The sequence below is a fragment of the Centroberyx affinis genome, unplaced genomic scaffold (assembly GCF_046629955.1).
Source record: "Centroberyx affinis isolate AG114_WGS23_722 - 3 ecotype Tasmania unplaced genomic scaffold, CSIRO-AGI_Caff_v1 ptg001135l_1, whole genome shotgun sequence".
Taxonomy (NCBI): domain Eukaryota; kingdom Metazoa; phylum Chordata; class Actinopteri; order Beryciformes; family Berycidae; genus Centroberyx; species Centroberyx affinis.
The window spans coordinates 135001-158113 of NW_027279672.1; the positions used below are offsets into that span (position 1 = coordinate 135001).

General features: G+C 42.7%; 1 protein-coding gene across 8 annotated transcripts in view; it reads right to left on the bottom strand.

The window, feature by feature from the left end:
• Positions 1-14829, bottom strand: part of LOC139648006 (solute carrier family 12 member 9) — a 46698-nt gene extending 31869 nt beyond the window's left edge. For 5 of the 8 annotated variants that reach the window (XM_071524033.1, XM_071524032.1, XM_071524035.1 and 2 more), the window contains exons 1-6: positions 14225-14829; positions 10974-11108; positions 9568-9705; positions 8544-8870; positions 6890-7008; positions 6633-6733 (exon numbers count right to left, since the gene is read on the bottom strand). In XM_071524033.1, the coding sequence (XP_071380134.1) occupies positions 6633-6733; positions 6890-7008; positions 8544-8870; positions 9568-9705; positions 10974-11108; positions 14225-14444 (1040 nt within the window). In that variant the 5' untranslated portion in view covers positions 14445-14829. Of the gene's footprint in view, positions 1-6632; positions 6746-6889; positions 7009-8543; positions 8871-9561; positions 9706-10973; positions 11109-14224 lie in introns of all 8 variants that reach the window. The other 3 variants (XM_071524031.1, XM_071524028.1, XM_071524030.1) reach the window with 2 other exon arrangements.
• Between the last annotated feature and the right edge of the window lie 8284 nt (positions 14830-23113).

Genomic DNA, 23113 nt, shown 5'->3' on the forward strand with positions numbered 1-23113 from the left:
ACTTGTCGTGGTGGAAACAACATTTAGACCGTGGGACACTAAGACTTTCCACTGAAACTCCCCATAAATATTTAATAAAACATGCTTACATGCATACTTGTGTCAAATCCAATCAACATCATGCATTAGAATCAACTCCTTCCCAAAGCTTCCCAAAGACAACCAGTGTAGTATTGATCAGGCTGCTCAGAAGTGCTATGTTAACATGAACCCGACTCAGATCTTGACTTGATCTCGCTGGTTTCTTATGCGAAAAAAATGCAAATGCAAAGTCAATTAAGGTTTTGCAAAATCTTAAAAGCTTTTCATTTTCTGTAATGAGCAAAATCTGAAATGTAAAATCTGATGTGATCCAGGCTATTCGGCATGAATGTGGTGAATGGTGAATTTTATGAAGTTTTTATCCAAGTAATATCCCAAGGGCATGTTTCCAATTCAGTCTTCGAGCACCATCGTCCTCGCTAAAGCACGAATTAAAAGGCGCACGATATTTACAGTGCAATGCCTCAGCGGAAAGACATGGAAAAAGGTGAAAAGTCCACGGCCCGGTTCTCCGCCGCGCTGACCGGGACGGGCCCAAGAAAAAAATCCAGAAATCTGAACAGGAACAGGATCTGGACCCCGCGGGAGAGCCGTGTGATTTGCTCGGCCCTTTGAATCGACTTCATAGCGGGAGGAAACGCACCTCGCACTCGCACTGGACTACCCAAACCCTTCGCTCTGCTGGGATTTAATGTTAGTTTTTAGCCTTATATTTCGCCTTGACCTTGTCGGTACTTTTCAGGCAGAGTGTAGCCGCGGAGAGAGAGGTGCACAGAGCGAAAGGAGGAAAACAGACAGGAAGAGGGAAGGAGGAAGGGGGCGGAGAGACCGAGAGGGAGAGAGAGGGAGAGTTAAGTGCTCTCAGGGGAGTAGACTGTGGTTAAGGATTATTAAATGGGATCAATAGCTAACAAGGCCTCTGCGCGCTCGCCCTCCTCCTCCTCCTCCCCCTCTCCGTCTCTCCCTCCCCTCCTATTTCTATCCTCCCCGCCTCGCTCTCCAGCCTGTATATCCAACCCGCTCTCACCTTTTTGGCACGTCTCAGCTTTTCCCCCTCGCCTCTCTCTTCCTATTCACATTTGGGATTTAAGTGATCATCAAACCTCTCACCTCATTTTGTGATTGCTGTTGCCTCTGTATTACCACTTCAAATTCTCAGCCTCTCTCTCCAGTCCTTTCCAAATCAAATTCAGCATCGGTTTGACCGATATGGGTTTTTGAAGGGCGATACCACAAAAAAAACGATATTTCAGTTGGGCGTTTTCTTGCCAAATTTTTTTTTTGTCAGGGTGGAAAAGCCTCTGAAACAAGATTTAAACCATGGGACACTAAAACTCTCCATTAAAACCCTGGATTATCGTAAAAAAAAACTGCATGCTTGTGTGAAAGCGAATCACAAAGTCTCAGAATCAGTTCAGGTTAAACGCTTCCGACAGACAACCAATGTAGTATCGATCAGTTCTACAATATTATGTAATCAGTCAAACTGCATCATATCCATCATATCAGAGGTGGACGACACCAGTCCAATATGATATCCAATATCGCCTGATATAGAAGCAAACCAATATATATATCTGTCAGCCAAATCCTTCCCTCTTCATCCTGCTTTCTCTCTCCAACCCCCGCAGCATTTAATTCAGATAGGACATGTTGTCGAAGAACATGGTGACTTGGCCTGTGTTGCCACCATTATGCCCCCCTCCCCAAAAAACCCCCCCAAACAAACATGGACAACAGCGAGGAAGGAGAGAGGGGGGCAAAAGTAACTGGGATCTCTGCAGTGGGGAGATAGGGCGTGAGTAACAAAAGGAGAGGGGGTGGATGGGTGGATGGATGGATGGATGATAGACGGAGAGAAGAGAGAGAGAGAGAAAAGAAAAGGGGAAGCCAAGGACGCTGCTGCGGGGCGATAGTGCCGGGAGAGAGGGACGAGAGAGGAGAGGAGTTGAGGAGAGAGAGTGGGCGAGAGAGAAAGGGAAGGAGGGAGAGGAAGAGGGAAGGAAGGAAGGAGGGATGTTGGACTTGTTGCCTCACAATGGCTGGAGCCTGGACAAGGAGGGAGAGGGAGAATGAGAAGAGAGACAGAGAGAGAGAGGGGGAAGGAAAGGAGGTGAAGAGGGGGGGAGGGACTGACGGGGGACAGTGGAACGACAGAGAGAGGGAGAAGTGTGTGAGTGAGGAAGGAAAAGGAAATATAGAGAAACAGAGGAGAAAGAGGAAAGAAGGACACTTCGGGGTGTGTGTGGATCGCTCGCACACACACACACACACACACACACACACACAAAGCTGCGTGTCAGAGATAGTGCAACAAAAGAAGGCCCGGCAGATTTAAATTAATATAATTATCAAGTCAGTAATTAATACAAAAGCTTCTATAGCACGGGGCGGATTAGCCCACAGGTCACTGAGGCACAATACACTGGAGCAGAGGCAGCAGCATGCACACACACACACACACAGACACACACACACACACACACACACAGAAGTCAATCAACCAAAGACAGACACCCCCGGAATTGCTCATCCAGTAAGACGTCATGCAAAATCCCACATGAAAACACACACTCACACACACACGCTAAACCAATTAGTTAATATTCCGACATGAAACCAGACCTAAAATAATGAAAAATTGTGAGAGAAAGTTCCCAATCAACACAGCCGACACACACGTGCGCACACACACACACACACACACACACACACACTATAAGATGAGCTTGGTGGGGCAGCGACAGGGCAATCCGTCATGGCTGGCTAGCCGGTCACATGGGGTTAATAGACTCTTCCTATCTCACACACACCCTCAGCCTTCATCGCCGTCATCGCCACCCCTCATCATCCTCTCTTACCATACTGGCATATCATCGCCGGTCATCTGAAAAAGACTAAATCTGGAGCGGCTCGATCAACAATGACCTGAAAACCCGGATTTGTGGTCTTGTATGGCTTTTGGCTCGGATGTAAAATTCCCTAACTTTTCCGTGACTTTCCACAGCTTTTCAGAGCGTTCCTCCTTGCCGCCATATTTCTGCGATATTCCTGTAAAGTGACCCGTTTGTAAAATTCCCTGATATTGCCCGAGAGAACTGATCAAATTTCGTGACTTTCCTTGTCTGGAATGCACCTCTCTAAAATTCCATGACCAGTAGGAACTCTGCCCTCAGTGTGTCAGTGTCTGGGGAAAGAGTGAGTTATGTAGTTCATGTTCACACCTCAACTGAACTCCGAGGAATAACACGGGTGATTCTGTGTTTTTTGTGTGGATTCTCTCATCTGTCAATATAATGAACACACACTCTTACCAGTCCTATCTCTCGGCAAGGTTCTCGATACTGTAAGACCCGCCACACACACACACACACACACACACACACACACCGACACAGGTAGGTAGTTATAAAGAGGTGCTACCACCGTGCAATACAATCATTCTCAACGGCCATTGGAACACCTCCCTGACATTCACTTTTAAACGCAATCTTAACTACTTTGCCTTTTAAAGCTGTGATGCAGAACTACAATTTGCCGAGGGTGGCAATTTAGAGGAGCCGTATGCAAAGGTTAGTTTGTCATTCTAAATCTTCCCTCGCCGGTCTCAGCGGCCTCAGACAGGGAAGCAGGGAGCGGCAGGCAAGAGAGCGTGGCTGCCACCTTTTGGGGAAGTCGCACAACTACAACAGATGCTGAATTTTTCCCTGTGCTTTTATTATGAAATGATGCCATTTGGGGGGGTGTTTTTATTTTGATTTTCAGCACGGGAAGCCCCAGTGGGAATTGAACCCCTAACTCTGACAGTGTTAGTGCCATGCCAACTCATATACAGAGGCCACAACCTCCACACTATACAGTATCTTCCATCACAATCATGCAAACTCACAAACACCGACCGAGCTACCTCCCGTCTCCCGCAGCGACATCCCATAATAACGTAAGACGCTGCCATTGCTGCCATTTACCGCCGGGGTCTATTTTCTGGGCGACGGGGCTTTCCCTGACGTCTGGCGTGGCGGAGCCGTGACATGACGGATGACTTTAATCAGAGCAGTCATATTTTAATCCATGATAATACGGTTAGCTCGCTTCCCTGCATATTTTAAATGACAAAAAAACTGCCACCCGGCTGCCACGTGTTTGGGGGAAAAAAAAAAATCAAATTGCAGCCCCAGAAAAGTGAAGAAAGTCAGTGTTGTTCAGAGGCGGCATGAACAACTGGCTGCGGGAGATAAACGCGGGATGAGTAATGTTTGTTTTTTTGCTTGAAGAGTGGAGTTGCTAAGGATTCTCATTTTGTTTTTATAGCCATACAGATCACCTGTGTTTTAATAAGAAAGCCAACACATACTGACTTTTTATAGATAGTTTATATTTCCACATAAAATGCTTACTTTCAATAGTTTAATTTCTAGACCCAGTTGCATTTGCAAAATGGATGTTACCTGAATTCTTATGCCAAGACAAACATTGGCCCTTTTCTAATTTTCTCACTGGGAGCAATAAGATTTAATGATGCTCTTTGGATATTTTTGATGATATTTTTCTAGGTGTGAGGGGGAATTTATACGGCTGTGGACTTCATGTAGCATAAAGTGGTGAATGTGACTGTTTTTGCAAGCAGATGATGGAATGCAATGCAGCGCACTGCTTAAAAACTGGTAACTTTTAAAAGCTCATATTTTATGTTTTCAAAAATAATTTTTTTTTGTTCATCTGCTGATACTGGTTGGTGGCCAGTCAGTGGGTGCATTCTTCTGAGTTAGGTGTCAAATACTGTCTGGTGACTCTGGCGTTTTTCAACTCAACAGTGGACAATCGGAGCATTGTGATAATCTAGGGAAGTGAAAGCAGAAAATTCCAGCCGTTAATATCTAGGGGCGAATAAATGGTCACATGGTGGTGAAATACATACGGGAAAAGCAACACAGTTCTCTAGTAAATGATGCAATCTCTCTCATCAAAACAACGGACTTAAGTTCAAAATGAGGAAATCTTTTCTTCCGTATTTCTATTATTATAATCTCAGCAATTACACGAAAAACGGAGTCACAAAATGTCAGCAAAGAACAGCAACAAAGTGCACAATGAGGAAACTCCCACTTACTAACCGACCAGACTGACAGAAAGCAATGAAAATTTCCCTAGTGCTTCCGATCAATCTCCTCACCCCTACACATTTCCTCTAGCCGCCTAGCTACAGTATGTACAGCCATATTATCAGATCAGTTCTGGTCAACCCCCATAAACCAACCTACCCTTGGCAAACAAAAGATAAGACGAGGGACTGATATCCAAGTGACTGCACCAACACAAGATTACACACCCTGTCTAAAAGCAGCCACAAGATGCGTGTGTGTGTGTGTGTGTGTGTCCTGTATTTCGAATCCAAAAGCAGTGTGGTCGACTCTGAGGAACTTGGTTTTACACTTCTGACTCAACCTCTTTCTCTTTCTTTTCCCTTCGCCCCTCCTGTAATGAGAATCAACCCCCCCCCCAGTCTTCCTTCCCTCCCTCTAAGTGAGCTTTCATAAAATCATAAAATCTTTCATAAAGTCATAAAATCACCCGCATGACCACACTTCCACAACACACGTAGACATCTGTTATCAGCCAATGTACATGTCATGGTACGCACTGCTGATATCACTAGTAAAGTATTGAAGAAAACTAAAGATGTCAGCTGATAAACGGAGGAAGATCTTCAACGGCCCGCAACACTGGCATGCATTCCCTTGCCTGCAACACCCAGGTCATGTGAGGGCCCCCTTCACGGCCTCTTTGATGGGTCATGGGAGCAGGGGCGCAGTACTAACTTGGTCCCATTTCAAACACTAGACACTGCCTCCACCTTTCATTAACGGCCAAAGACCTGCATCTCCAACATATCAGTCGGCTTTACAGGGGAAAGTACTTTGGATATCTGTAATAGCTGGAAAAACATACAGAGACATAGAGAATGTATATATGTGTGATTGTAAGTGGGTGCCAGAAGAAAAAATACAGTATTGCAGAGGCAGAGAGATTGTGTTAAGAAACGCTGTGTATGTGTGTGTGTGTGTGTGTGAGAGTGTGTGTGCTGTAGGCGGAGGCGGCAGAAGCAGGGAGGACAGTGCGATAGGGTAAATGATGGCTGTATTGATCTCCAATGCTCCTTTATGGCCCTCTCATGTCAGTTTAGCACCTTGGCAACACTCGCTTTACAGCTACATCAATACCAAACTCTGGCACTGAGTTAAAGACAGATACAGATACAGAGAGAGAGAGAGAGAGAGAGAGAGAGAGAGAGAGAGAGAGAGAGAGAGAGAGAGAGAGAGAGAGAGAGAGAGAGAGAGAGAGAGAGAGAGAGAGAGAGAGAGAGAGAGAGAGAGAGAGAGAGAGAGAGAGAGAGAGAGAGAGAGAGAGAGAGAGAGAGAGAGAGAGAGAAAAAGGGAAGGAAAAGAGAGAGAAACACCAAATGTAATACAGTAACTGTATGGTATCTGCCTTGAAATTCCAAAGTAAAGCGTGTGTATGTGTGTGTGTGTGTGTGTGTGTGTGTTGTGTGTGTGTGTGTGTGAGAGTGTGTGTGTGTGTGTGCTACGGACCGGTCACAGGAGCAGGCCACCAGCAGGCTGAGCAGGTTGTAGATGATGAAGGTGAAGATGACGGCAGTGATGGTGCCACGGGGGATGGAGTAGCTTGGGTTCTTCAGGGTCCCCTGGGTACACACACACACACACACAGGTTATTCTCTTTCTTTCTCACACACACAGATAGGCAGGGTTAAGCATATATACGCATGCAGATAAGTAGGTTATTCACACACGCACGCACACACACACTCACACACACATCCAGCCACCCCCCACCTACCTGACATGTTTGATCCGGCCATGATGCCGGTGCAGCCGTTAAACATAACGGCGAAAACGGTGGCAAAGGTCATCATGGTTCCTGTTGTGTAATCCACAGTGTAGTGGGCTATGGGAAGAGATGACAGTAAATGAGACAGTTGGTTGGTGCGGTTAGGGAAGTTTCATTCTTCCTCACAGAGAAGGGGTCATTAAGAGGACAATTCAAGTTGGTCCGTTGTCACCTCACTTCCAAACTCCATCATACAGCACTTGTTTATGGAGCAGTATATACTTAAAAAAAAATAAGTAAAAGAGCTACTATTATGAAAATTTAACCATAACTATGAATATTCACACCTCAGCAGTGAGTTTTCACACAATGCACACATTCCTTTTCTGTTATTCAGAAAGATCCAGTCCGTCTTCTCCATCTGTGTCTACACATGTCAACATCTGAGGAAAAATCTCCTTAGGAGGATTTTGGATGTAAACTATTGGAAACACACACCTTATCTACCAAAGGTAGGACTTCTTGGTCACAATCCACAACTCTGTTTAACATGGATCACGGCTGATATTTGCACTTTCACAATGTGCAAATGTGCTGTTGGAAAGTACAGAATCTGCCCTTGTTCCTATTTTTTCCATCAGCGTGTATTTTTTTTACTATGGGGAGCTCCAGTGGGAACAGAACCCCTGAAAGTGAGTTTCATGCTTTACCGATTAAGCTATGAGGATTTAGGCGTCAAAAACTATCATGAGCTGCTTGTCAGAAGGTTTACAAGATAGTTTGATAAAGACATCATTATTAAGCTATAATAGCTATAGTAATAATAACAGCTGTATTTGTATAGAACTTTTCTTTCACAAACGATAAAACAAAGTAAAAGGGATGAAACAAACATGTCCACAAAAAAAAGAAGACTTACACTGCTGACTCCACTGAAAAGAGCAGTATATCTAAGAATACACTCCCGTGCCAAGCCCTTTATTGCTTTAAAAATAAGCACTAAACTCTTGATCAATTCTTAATTCAACTGGGAGCCAATGTAAGATATTTTTTGCCATGTTGCACATGGGAGTATGCTGGCTGTATGTGTGTGTGTGGACTTGAAATGTAGTCAAATAGTGGGGTTATTCCAGGCTGGTGTGTTAAACAGTGTGCACACATGCCTGAGTGTGTGCCCGAGTTACAGCGATTAGCTTAGTAATCATGTGGTTGGGAATAAATCCCTGCAAGCAGAGTGGAGTGCTTGGTTACTCTACCATGGGCTGTAAGAACCGGGGGATATTTACAACATCCACTGTAATTACAGCTCAATCAATACTCCCCTTCTCTTTTACACCGCCAAAAATGCAGGGAAACATTGTGCACTTTCAGGAAAATAGGAAACCAGTTGTGTGTAAGTGGATTTGTTGAGTTAAAATTACTGAAATACTGTACACGTGACAAGTCACTGAGCTAATGCATGCAACAGGCCACTATTTTTGTTAAAAATTAAATTCCAAAAACCCTCATTTATACCTTTGGTCAATAAAAAGTGAGAAAGCTGTCATTAATAACTATTTAATAACTGTTTAGAGTCTTCGGAGGGTGGCTGCACTCTAAAAATTCTAAAGCCTAAATCTAGTCTAAATCTAGTCCAGCCACCTCCACCTTACCCGGCAGGTTCCCCAGCAGCGTGTCCAGCTTGAAGCCGGTGAAGTTGGCGAAGCCGGGCGGCCCGGGGCCCGTGCCGTTGGCCACCGGGCCGGGCACGGCGGGCCCGGGCAGCGGGATGGTGCGAGGGCGTACGGCGAAGAAGCTGATGAAGATGGTGCCCAGGACGAACATGACCACCAGGAAGATGAGGAAGGTGGCCTTGGCGTAGATGTGGGCGCCCACCAGGCACACCAGCAGGCACAGCAAGGCCACGCCGGTGCCGTAGAGCAGAGACCACCAGTAGCCCGACGGCAGCACCTGGTAGGAGGAGCTCACCGTCGCCCCGTCTGGGTCCAGAGCAGAGCGGCATGAGGGGAAGATTTGTTAATGCTCACAGAGATAACATATAGAAGAGAATATGATGATAGACGCTCCACTGGAACGGTTTGGGGGTTCAGTGCCTTGCTCAAGGGCGCCTCGGCAGTTGTAGGAGAGGGAAAAGTGTTGCTTTCCTCTCCAACATTTCAGGGTTCCCACTGAGGCCCTGATGTAAAATTCCATGACTTTTCCAAGACTTTCCATATTATAGTCAAAGCGCTTCTATGACCTAAAAAATCATCTTCCTTCCTGGTTTGTTAATGTCAATTTTCTAAAGGTGTAAACAGTCTGGTTTTTCACTCCAGTTGGGCTGAAAACCAGCATCTTAAATGAATGTGTGAAACAAGTTGGAAAATACATTCTGGTATATTCCTGTAAAGTGACCCATTTGTAAAATTCCTTGATATTCCCTGACTCCCCCGGAAAACTGATCAAATTCCCTCACTTTCCCTGTCTGGAATATGCCTCTCCAAATTCCATGATATTCCAGGTCCAGTGGGAACCCTGACATTTTCCCAGGGATAAGAATTGGCGCCCTTCCGGTCACAAGCCCATTTCTCCAACCTCCAAGCTACCGCTGCCCCCAAAATATTCCCAAATAAAAAATCATACTGGAAAAGGGCTTTACAAGCTATTAAACCAAAATGAGTTGAACGAAACCCTTACCTTCTGGCACGCCGAAGGTGGCCACGATGGCCTCAACCAGGCCCAGCACATAGAGGGCGCTGCCGCACACGTTAGCCAGGAAGAACATGATGCCAATACTGCCACCGAACTCTGGACCCAACGCTCGGCTGATCATGTCTGGGTGAAGTTAAGGTTCACAGCAGCTGGATCGATGCATCTGTGTGTGTGTGTGTGTGTGTTGGCATGACTTTGCATGTGCTGCGCTTTAGGTGTAAGAAAATGTGGGTAGAAACAGCCTATCTAGACTGAAAAGTGACATTGATTGTGATTAATTATTGGACTGTTGGTGAGCAGGCACAGCAGCCTCTATCTGAAAACACTGACAGTGTCTTATAGTGCAGATAATGAACAACAGGCCCCATTCACTCTCACACAGAGTGCTGCACACAAGCTACACCAGATGCAATGCTAGAATGAAGAAATAGAAGATACTAACGTAAACAAAGACACTGTGTGTGTGTGTGTGTGTGTGTGTGTGTGTGTCTACAAGTCTGTGTGCTCTCTTGATAATATCTACCTTTACCACTGGAGATGTTGTCGATGCTACACTTGCATGACTGTCATGTGCAGATGTCATGGGACGGTGTGTCTGTGTGTGTGTGTGTGTGGATACATGTGTCTGTGCGTGTAGCAGTGTGTGTAGCAGTAAAGGAAGAAATCCACCCTCGGCTCTTCTTCCACTGTTAGATATCATCAAGCTGTGATGTTCAATACATTCCAAGAGTTATTTTATGATGAACTGTTGTAACTTATATTTTTGCTGTGTCCACTTTCCCTCAACCTGCCTCTTCTACTCCTACTCGGGTTAGTGAATTCCTACGTTTCCCAGAATGCCTTTCGACAACCCAGAAGGATAGGTGTGAACTTGTTGCCTTCAATCAAAGGTGGTTATACTGTATAGGCACCTGTTAACTTACCCAACTGGATCGTGAACATCGGGGAATGTTTATGATCTTAAACACCAAAACCTGACTGTTGCTGTTTTGGATATACAAATGTTTTGCTATCAAACTCCATTGTAGCTGCTGATCTATAAAATGTGTTTTTGCAATGCAAAACCTGCCATAAAGTGATTTTACTTTATTTTGTATTTGATGTCGGCCCATGCCTACACTTAAATTTATGTCATCCAATAATAAATATGTTTATTTTCACCCTCATCTATATGCTGTGGCTGTCAAGGCTGAAGATTTAACAACAGTTTCACATCTACAATGAAACCTGTTTCTACTTTCTGTGTAGCCTGGCATCAATCACAGTTGTGGTGCAGTGTGAGTCTACAGACTGTGTGTGTGTGTCTGTGTGTGTGTGTGTGTGTGTGTGTGTGTGTGTGTGTGTGTGTGTGTGTGTGTGTGTGTGTGTGTGTGTGTGTGTGTCTAGGATACAATAGGCTCCCCCGGCATCCAGAGCGCCGTTGGTAGAGATGGCGCAGACAGAGAGCACGGTCATACTGATGATGAAGTAGGCCACCAGGAACATGGCTATAGCCTGGTACAGCCCACACTGACCCACCACAAAACCTGCACACACACACAGAAACACACAGAAATTAAGAATTAGAGAGGTAGAGGTGAGTTGGAATGGGAACTTTGGCCTTGACAATAACATCGATGCGGTTAAAGAAGGAACTTGACCTTTCCTGGAAACACTACAGTACTGGGAATGCAATGTGGAATCCATATTAGAGCCAGATCAATACACACTGATGGACACTCTCATCATCAGCAGTTTGCCTCGACACACACACACTGGCTGCTTGCAGATGATGATGAATGCATTACCGAAAAACTGTTCATCACTCATCAGTCATTTCAGTTTCCCCAAAGATGAAGTCTACTGCTAAGATGTGCAAAATCCTCATCGCACCATTCCATTCCTCTCTCAAACTTAAACTGGAGTCACAAATCAAAGGATTTTTCCCCCTCAAAAAATCTCCTTTACTGGTCAGACCCTAAACCATACAATAGGCAAACACACATATTTCCAGCCCAAACCATATTACTTCATCTGCTAACAGTGCATAATTCAAATAACTTTTTGACACATCTTTGTAAGCAAAGTCACGCACATCTAATGAGGGATATTGGTTTCTCTTTATATCATGTTAACCACCCATTTCCACATTATCGCCACTTTCTAGTACTGTGACTACTGTGATTACCAGCATAGTGCAGCTGTGTTCATGAGCTGCTATTATCTACAATACTACTGCTTGTGTCACATGCTCACGCTCACACCATTACAGCAAGACCAGAGCCGCAATCTCATTAGCGAGAGTTTAGTACCAAGTATAGCAGAAGGCAGGAAGACATATAGTAGAGAATGGAATAGTATAGAAATGAGTGAAGAACAGGGAATTCAATGTTCAATAAAATGTGTTTTTGCAATGCAAAAACTGCCATAACGTGGTTTTACTTTGTTTTAGCACTAAACTATCATAACACCATTGATCATAACACCATTTGGTATATCGGGATATTTTTAATTCTACCATCAGACTTTGATGTCAGCCCAAGCCTACAATTGAATGTATGTCATCTAATAATAAATATGCTTATTTTCCATCTCGTCTATATGGTGTGGCTGTCAAGGCGCAAGAACAGTTTCACATCCACAATGAAACCTGTTTTCTAGTTCATGTGTAGACTGGCATCTTTCACAGTTGTGGCGCAGTGTGTGTGCAGCAGTATGTGTGCAGCAGTGTGTGTGTGTGTGTCCACACCACAGCAGCTGACATCTCACAAGACCGGGGGGCAAATGAGAGGGAGTCAGAAAACAACTTGGAAGTCGAACAGAGAGAGAGAAACACTCCGCGTTACAAACTTCACAACCACACACACACACACACACACACACACACACACACACACACATATCTGACAAGAGAAACCAGAGAAGAGAAGGTGAAGTTCTATGTGAAAGGCTATTTCTCTATTTCTAAGCGCTTCTCAGTTATCAATGGCCTCCTGTTTGTGCTATCAGAGCAGAAATTCTAAACCCCGAGTTGCGTGTCATATGAACGTGATTACTGGCTGGAGGTTTTCGCAGGAAAAAGGAAGCTTTTATTCTCTTGACGTGGACCCCGAATTGCTTACTCTGCTACCTTGACCTCAAACTTACTGTTACCCGCTCTAAGCCGCAACAAGAAATCTTTCCTCTCAATACAGTTGGCCTAGTGGCCCCAATGCTTTTGGAAAGTACTGGGTTTTCCCTTCCAACTGATCGTTTCACTTGAAGAAATATGTCAACATCTGTCAGCCAGTGTATCTTAAATTCCTTGCAAATAGCCCACAACAGGTAAAGCTTTAGGGTTCTACCTTATGTTGTGCCGATAATCAATATCTTTCTATTTGAGAAAATGTTTGAATCAATCAATCAATCAATCAATCAATCAATCAGTCAATCAATCATTCGAATCAATTCAGGGCTTCCCAGACAACCAGTGGCGTATTGATCAATTATATAATAAATATGTAATCAATGAAACTGCATCATATCAAAGGTGGACGACATTGGGGTGACATCTGATTTTCAATACAAAAGTTCAATATCAGCCTGATATATCAGTCTAACTGTACAACTTCCTGGTCCCTCTCTATGAGCCAGTTACACCATGTGTACAACACACAGACAAAACAATGTCCCAGTCTAGCAAAGTTCCCAACTCCACAAGAGTCTCTAAGCCGTAACCCTAACCCTAAGATGACAGGTAAAGACATTTTGCATCACTAGTTGTATTTGTTAATTGCCCATGTGCCCCATTCAAATTGAGTCAGTGTTACAGAAGTTGGGCCCCATCCTGTGAAATGAAATCCAGGAAATCAGATGAGTCAGAAAGACTAATGGAGGGAAATGCTCTCCTGCTGGCTGGGTGGATGCACCCACTTAGTAGACCTATGAGAGATGCAGAGGGAAGTTCTTGACATTGGAAGCTGTTAACCGTTGATTATTTAATCTATCTGTAGGCTAGAGTTGTCTGCACCTTTTCTATTCATGGGATTCAATTTACTGTTTAGTTTAACAACAACAACAACAACAAAACATAGCATCCGTGCACTCACATAGCAGACATTTTATAATGGCATCATAAGAGGGAGACAGAGAGAAAGGGAAAGATATGTATAATAGAAAACCCCCATAAGCGCCGTTCTGTCGGGTGGGAAGAACGTCACCCCAAACTCCATTCAAAATTCTGGCAATCTCATTTCGCCTTCCCTCCACCTGGTAGAACATCACTTAAGACCTTATGTCTTTGACGTTACAGTCCAATGATAAATTCGGCAAAAATGTAATCCACCAACAGCACTTTATTTCAATAAAATGTCAACTTTTAGAATGGACTCATACTGCTGTCTACCGTCCTCCATTGAGTATTTTGGCAGAAGAGGATCAAGGGAATAACAGGAGAGACAGTCATATATGTTGAAATTCTACTGAAATAAGTGATGCTTGGTGGATGACTTACATGCCGAATTTATCAGTGTCTCCTAATAATTACTATATCAACTTAAGTCATGTTGTACAAGGTATGGAGCCTACTTTTATTGATACGAAAGTATTAAATTGCCAGAATTTTAAATGGAGTTCGGCGTGTGTGTTGTTAAAAGTTTGCAACTGGCATCATTAGCACACTCACCAAGTCTGAGAAAGACCACCACGCTGAACATAGACAGCAAGGTGGGAATCACCACACCGAAGAAGGTGGAGAGTTTCTGTGGCTGCCGGTGAGGGGTCGACTTCCGCCTGGGACTGGCCGGCCGCTGCTCCACGGTGTGGCCGGCCGGCGGTGACCGTAGCTCGGATTCATTGACGCTGGTGGAGAGGCGGTAGTGGAGGAGAGGAGTCCGCTCTGTCATGGTGAAACCTTCCTCTAACTAGCTTCACAACTTCATAAGGTGCTTTGGAGAACTGTCGCCTCAGCTTTGGTTTGGAAATCTGACTCCAAATCAGTGTGACACACTGTTTTGGCAGATAGCCTATCTCCACCACGTAAAAAAAAACAAAACGTTTTTTCTCGAAAAGTGGGGAGGTTTATCAGTGACAGGTCCGGATAGATAATCGATAAAAACAAGCTTACCTCGATAGCAAAGCAGGAGAAACACGATATGCTTTCGTTATCAGCAAAAAATAAATAAATAAAATAAGCGAGGTCAAGCCGCCTAAATATTCATTTGTAACAGTCCTACCAAAAAGTAGGAGTACAAATTAATCTAAAATCCACAGGAGCTCCCCATCTCTCTGCCATTGTGGCTCTGGATAATTTGTAACAAACTACGGAGTAGATTTATCATGTGATGAATCGATGTCAAGTTAGCCACTATTACAAATACAACGTCCGGTCACAACGTTCAAAATAAGACTCTTATTGACGAACAAGTGTTCCAGCGCCAAGTGAAAATAAAGAATACACTGAAGGATGAATCTGCAGCAGATGAAAATAGAGTTGATTTTTTTTCAAAATGTCCTTTTCACAGGCTATGTAAGATAAGAAAGGGCTAACAAAAATACACAGGGAAAGACTCAATCACAAAATATACTTTAAGGGATGTCTACTATCTTGTAAAAGTCATTTTTAACCCATTACAATTAATAAGTTACATATAATAAGCTGTCAAGGATACACAAAGAAAGACTCGATTACAAATCACATAACAGACAACGTTGAAGGATGTGTGCTTCCATTAAAAAGTCAATTTTAAACCATAGATAGCAGTGGCACAATTGTTCCTTATGGCTATAGAATGGACGCTCCTTTACCTAGCATCAAGTCAAACCAGTAGTTAATGAGGAATTTGTATTAAATGAAAATACCATTGTTGATTTTTCCTATACATCCTTTTCACAACATGCCTATTCATAGCCTATACATGATGCCATATATACAGAGCTGCCAATAATACACAAAGAAAGACTCAATCCTAAAATATCTACCAGACAATTTGAAATGGATTGCAAAAGTCCGAGCTCCATAACCTGGTTTCAAGTCTGTCAGAATAAGCCACCAGTGAAATGCCCGTGCTTATAGAGATGTCAAAAATTCCCCCCTAAAAAAAACAGAAAAAGGAAATACACCATTTTATGCTTAATTTTGAAGGCAAATGCCCAAACTTCCGGCCTTATTCTGCTTTCCTGTGTCTAGCTTGACGCGGTTTTGTGCCGCTTGGATTTTCCAGCCTGTTGCATCCGATCATATGATCAGGTCGGCTGGGCCAATCAGAGCCCTGCATTCCTCCAGCCACCAACCTGTTAGTTTCGTCAAGTTAGACACAGATAATCAGTATCATAGCGGAAGTTAGGTGATTTTACCTTCAAAATAATAGCGTAAAGTTAACCTTGGAATAGTTAAATAAGAATAATTAAGTATTTGGGTGTACAGGACAATAAAATCGTGTCAAACAACTCATAGTAATCATTTAATTTAATATGGAGTGAAATTAACTGTAAAATAGAAACAAAGATCATATATTTGGTGCGTGGTATTTCCCTGCTTATTCGGATTGACTTGACCATATTATGAGTTAAAATACTCATCTAGTAGACATGCTTCCCAGTTTAGTGTTTAAGTCTTTGTGATTTTTTTGTAGCCCTAAATATACAGTATGACAAGCATTTTACTGGTTTATTGTGGCTGCCCTGACAGCAGATGATGAAGTTATAGCCTTTACCCACAAATGTGTCACTGAACTGTATCAAAATTGACTTCTGTTGAGATAGTATACATCCTTCCGTTTTGTTTTGACAGCTCTATATACTATGGCATCTTACGTAGGCCTTGCATACGACTATGAACATACACTGTGAAAAGGACACAACAATTGAGTTTTCATTTCCTATAGATTCTTCCACAAATACATCCTTTAGTTTCACTTCTGTATTTCGTATGACTCAAAAAACGCTGCAACACCTGTTCATCAGTAACGGCTTTTATTTTGAAATCTATGACCAGAAGTCCTATTTTCTATTCTGGCTAGCTTGACATTGGTGCTAAAGCTTGGGTCCAAGTAACAATGTAGCATAACAATGTAACATAACATTTCTGAGACAATCCTCTCTGTGCTTTTTCACAGTGAATTATTGGAAGATCCAATAATTTTTGGCACTTACGGTGCTATGATGCTACGAGCCAACCCCCCCCCCCCCCCATCCCATTCCATCTCCCAACCTGTCTAAAGTCCTCTTCAGTAAATAAATAATACATTAACATGCACCAAGAGGACTGCAGTGACTAATAATCTTCTCTGTACATTGCAGTGATTTAGTTGTAATTACATCTTATAGGAAAAATAGCATGTTATTAATACATAATACTTTATTGAGGCAATCATTCAGACACAGACAAAGTCTCTGTTTAACACACACACACACGCCTACCTCTTGGCTTATGCATTGCCTATAAATTAGTGCTGTAACGAGACCATTTTCCACACGGATCTTCCTTAAGATCTCAAAGAAAAAAGAAAAAAAAAAACACAAGGCACAACACTATGCATCTAATTCACCTGATTTGCATGAAAATGTCTTTCATTCCTTCCTCTCCTCTCCTTCTCTAGCGAGACAGGCACTTAAGATCTCCATCCAAGTCCTCCCTTAGGCCAGGCTTACATACATCCAGTCTGTTTAATAGTCATTTTCCAGCCTCTCACAGCCGAAGGGACAGATGTAACTGTGATGTTTTCAAGTGCCCATCTGCTTTTCTCCAGCAGGCCGAATCACTGCAAAACCGCACTTCTCCTCTGCCACCCACAGAGGGAGCTGTAGTCCTGGTTTTCATGTGATGTTCAGTGCATTCCAGGAGTTCTTTTGTGATGAAGAGTTGATATTTACTACGTTTCCCAGAATGCCTCTCGACAAACCCCCAGAGAACGTGACTGTTGGTTTTAACATGTAGGTGGAGAGAGCGATACATATAGCACAGCAAAAGCCGGTCTCAAAACGTAACATGTCTCGTGGCCGCATTGCATTCTGGTCTATGCAGGCTGCTGTCGGAGGAGAAACGAGGTCCTCTTAATTGTGGATTTCCCCCCCCTGGTGGGCAGAGGATGAGAAGGTTCGTCTGTTTTCCCAGTTTCCTAGAGTTTTGTTCCCTGGCTGGTTCATCTGCGGTGGCCCGGACCCGGACCCGGACCCGGACCCGGACAGCTGCTGTGCTGCAGGTCCATCGCGAGGCGGTCCAGTTTCCCCCGCAGCAGGTCCCGGTAGCGCTGCAGCACTTCCCTCAGGCTCTGGCTGGGTTGGCTGGGACAGTCTGTTGGTGCTGGAGACTCAGATGCTGCTGCTGTTGTTGCTGCATCCTCCTGTACAAGACAAAAACAATAAGTTCATTATTATGCACTGTATGTATGGCAGCTGATAAGTCATCTGAAATACTTGAGCATCACAATAGTGTTTAGTTTAAAAGGCACACATCATGATGAAGACGAAAAAAGAATAGTTACATAAAAAATGATCAAAAGAGTGAGATAAAAAGACATTTCAGCACATAGCCAGGTGTAAAAAAACTGCACCAAAATATATATGTAACATATATAATATAGGCCTATATAAGTATATGTTTGATATGCAGTAGGGTTCGACTGTTTTTCAAGGCCGATACCAATATTGATAGTTTTCGCTTGGAGCTGCCGATAGACGATATTTTGTGTTGACATGCAGTATCTTTAAATTGTCTATCTTTAAATTTAAATGTCCATTTTCATACCCCAAAAATTAAATTAAAAAAATGTATTCAGTGTTTCACCATGAATTTTATTCTTATCAGGGTGGAAAAGCCTCTGAAACCGCTTTTAGATCATCATGGGACAATAAAACTCTCCACTGAAACCCTGCATGATATCAATAATGATAAAATGATGTCCAATTTTTATTAAAGGGGCAATAACTAGGCTTTTTTTTTATAACATATCTGCAGTGGTTGATTAATAACGATGAATCACCACAACACATTTCACTCTCAAGCCAAGACAGACAATGACTAAGCAGTGTTTTTATCCCAATATTTATATTAGCTCTCCACTAGAACTTTCTGCTGCATCTCTGCTCTAATTGGCTCGCTTACAGCTCTCTGTTCTGAAAATGTGACTTTTACATTTCTGTTCATACATATTCATATTTTATTTTATATGTTTAGATTTATTTTTTTTCCATCATGTGCCACAGGCCAAATGATAGAAGAGCTATGGTCAAATTCAAAAGATTGCTGAAAACTGTGCAGAAATGAAAAAAAAAAAAAAAAAGTAGGTCACTCTCTGCACATTACAGAGTGATATTTGTGTGTGTCTGCATGTGTGTGTGTGTGTGTGTGTCTTTTCACAGGATAAAGGAATAGTTCACCCAAAAATGAAAATTCTCCCTGTGTGCTATATGGACTAACACATTTCACCTGTGTTTCATTTGGCATGAGGGTGAGTAGATGATGACAGGATTTTCATTTTTGGGTGAACTACTGTGTGTGTGTGTGTGTGTGTGTGTGTCAACTGTCTGATGCGGGTTTTAAAACCATATGAATCAAAGCGTGGAGAGAGGATTAGCTGTGCTTGAAAACCAGTGTTGAAATAGTTCTTCACAGTCACTGTTCATGCTGAGAGCAGGGAATGGTAACATGAGAAACCTGAGTGGGATTCTGTGGAAATGATCTGCAACCCAATGACAGTTTGAGAGGAAGCTGCAGGGTTTATCATAGTTTTCGGATTTTTTATTAGTTTTTCTTTTTTTTATCCATAGTTTTTTTTTATCTGAATTTCAGTTTAAATTGTAGTTAGTTTTCAGTCTAGTTTTGGTTGTTTTATTTTACTTTTTTTTTTTTACATTTATTTATTTATTTTTGCAAATGTTTAGTTTCAGTTCTCGTTTTAGTTTTTTTTTGGTAGGGATGGGATTTTTTTTTTTTTTTAAGTATGATTGAAGTTCTGAACAGGTATTTTATAAATACCTGTTCAGAATATTATTATTTTTTTTTAAATACGCCGTCACCTCTGCACGCTTCTGCTGGAGCTGGACACACACACACACACACACACACACACACACACACACGCACACGAACACACACACACACACAGAAACACAGAAAATAAACATGTTGCTGTGCTATGTTTGCCTCAGGAGTATTTCAGTGGATATGACGAGTGTGTGTGTGTGTGTGTGTGTGAGAGGAAGAGAGGTATTGTGTAACACAAATGATGAATTATAACTTCTTAAATAAAACAAACAATATTAGATAACTTTTAATTAGCAGTGAGTAACAATGGCTAAAAAATCTTTGCCCACAATTCAGTCTCTTTTTGAGTCTGCACATAATCAAAAGGGCAAAAACTAAAAACATTTCATGTCTAGTTTCTTATTTTAATTGAGTTCTTCTTTAGTAGTTGAGTGGACAAACTAGCTTTAGTTCAGTTTCAGTCACACACATAGTTTTTGTCTTAGCTGTAGTTTTACTGGAGAAATGAGTGAGTCAGGTTTATGTTCCATCTTGAACGTACGGTGGTGTGCAACCGCATCTAATATGTGTGTGTGTGTGTGTGTGTGTGTGTGTGTGTGTGTGTGTAAACCAACAATCCGCCTCACCTGTATGTGAAGCTGGCTGACGATGAGCTGGTCGTTCCTGAGCCGATGCTCCAGCCTGCTCAGCAGGGCGGCCTGACAGGGCCGGGCGGCCCGGCTCCTCGCACCCCCCACCCCGTCCCGGAGCACCTGCAGGGCCCCCGCCACCTCCGCGCGCTTCTGCTGGAGCTGGACACACACACACACACACACACACACACACACACACACACACACACAAACAGAAACACAGAAAATAAACATGTTGCTGCGCTATGTTTTGAGTATTTCAGTGTTCCTTGAGCCTAATAACTCATTTGCATGCCTCACTCATATTATCCTCATTAAAGTTGCATGGTGCTGTTTCTGCTCTGCACTGCCCAGAGGTCAGCTGTCAATCAAACAGTGTGTAAGTCGGAACTGTAGTGGTCTGCGTGGGCCCCCGGTCTTCATGAGTCAGCCGTAAAATCCAGGACTGAGTGTGTCGCGGTACTTGCCGGGGCACAAATCGAGCTTGCCTGTCTACGCCTGGTGTGTGTGTGTGTGTGTGTGTGTCACTGTCATATCATTTGGGTTGAACTAAAGCAAATCACCGTGGAGAGCTTGAATCAGTCGGTCCTGGGTCCAAGTCAGAGGCGAGTCGCAAGGTAGAGCCGGGGAACACGAAGATGAGGCAGGATGTATGGATCTTCTTCGCTTTTTCAAATGAGTAATATAGGTAGGATATGTGATCGGGTTTTATTCATTATCCAAATATGGAAAGACAGCAGAACTGAGGTTAGATGCAAGCTTTCTCTTATTTCTATATTATTATTATTATTATTATCATTGTTATATATTGTAGTATGATGCACATATTTAACATATTTCTTACTTTCTTATTTCTATTTTTCCTATAATTTCTTATAATTTCTCTATGCTTATATATATTCTCTTCTACAATGTGAGTAACTGCAATGTAACCCAATTTCCCCTCGGGGATCAATAAAGTATTTCTGATTCTGATTCTGAAGCTCTGAATTCTGAAGTTACCAAATGCAAAATGGCTTTTTACATTAAAGGCATAAAAACTATTTCCCTCCACTTGGAACGTCTATTTGAATCCCGTTTCCCTTATATGTAATAATATGAATTAGATTTAGAATTTGTGCCTGTATGTATTTTAGTAATGCAATGGATGAGGCTTTCCATCCAGCTATGATGCAGCATGTAAAAAACGGTGAAATCATTTGCTCAAAGGTGAATATTCCATATCTAACAAGTAGCTTACTGTTTGGCAGTGGTGGAAAGAGTACTAGAATGTCCTACTCAAGTAGAAGTACTGTTACTTTGCTGATATTTTACTGAAGTAGAAGTAAAAGTACTGGTGTAAAAAATAGTAGTAGTAAGTAGCTCATTTAAAATGTCCTCAGAGGAAAAAGTTTGTTCCTTTACGATAGCTGTGATCTTTCCCACGTGATTCTAAAAGGACGAGAGGACAGAGATCAAACCAGATTCTTTTCATTGGAAAATTTGCATATTACAAAATAAAGCGCGCAAACAAAGTAAAGGCAGATTGCTCTTCTCGGTGTGAACGGCTCCACAATTTATCTATTTGCATTGGTCCAGCTTCTGTTGCTGATGGAGAGACACAACATCTGTTCTGTGTAATGGATGGGATTTAAAATGTAGCTAAGTACAAAACTTCAGTAAAAACACACTTAAGTAAATGTAAAATTACTGAAATTAGTCAAAAAAGTGCACGTACACAAAAAAGCTGCTCAATTACAGTAATGTGGGAGTGACAACCTGTGATTGATTGTTTGGCACTTGGATTGGATCAGTCAGTTTTCTTTTACAGTAAAGAGACAAATGAATGACTACCATATTTATGAATGAGAGCGAGAGAGAATGTGTGTGTGTGTCAGGTGCCACTTACAGTTTTTCCATCCCATTCTGTTTTATGTATCCTGACACATGGTAACTGGAACGCAGCGGGCAGCGTGTCTGAACCATTGCAGCGATCCTGAGTCCATGAGCAAACACACACACACACACACACACAAATCAAAAATCCACAAATACATGCATGCATGTGAACGAATATACATGTGTTCATCCTCTCTTATATATTTCTGAATGTTGAACTGCTATTTTGTTTGTATTCATCCTATCTTATTGAATTTCTTGCACCACAATTCACTCCATAACCTTGTCATGTATATTTCAGACTGTTATTTGAAACATACCGAAGACTATTCATTTGTTATTATTATTCTTATGCACACAGGTCATATGCGATGTGTTATATAGCTGTGGCTGGCATCTGTCACTCCCTCACCATGGCCTCCTCCAGGTCCGTTAGGCTGCTCCTGTCTCTCCTGACTCGATCGCTGCACACAAAGTCGATGGGTCTGGTCTGGACTCCGGGCACGAGGGAGCAAAGCGGTCCGATCAGCAGCAGCAGGAGTCCTAGGCGGGCGCACAGCGGAGACGAGTGATGCGCAGAGACCCCCTGAACCTGCTCTGCCATGTTGCCTATTAGACGAGGCTCCTCTCCGCGCCGTGGATCGCAGCCCTCGACAGACACCACCTCACATGGCATCTATGTTTTGTTTTCTTTTTATTCTCCTCCTCTTCCCTGGGACTGTTGCCATGTTTCTAATCTGTGCTAGTCTACTTCTTTCCACATCCCCTTTTTTTCCTTGCCAAATTCCACCCACGTCGTTTTTCAAGTTATGTCTTGATAGGTTGTTTTAATTCCCATGGGAAATTAAAAGGCTACGAACAGCGTAAGACTGGGGTGGTATTAGCCTTATTCCAGTATATTAACCTGTATATTAACCTATGGAAAATACTGAAGTACACAATATTTCTGTGAAGGTACTACTTGAGAAATTCTCCCTTATTAAATGGCCTTATTCCAGTGTATTAACCTATGGGAAAGTATTGTAAGTAGGCTACACATTATTATTGTATGGTATTGTATGCTGATGAAAATCTCCCT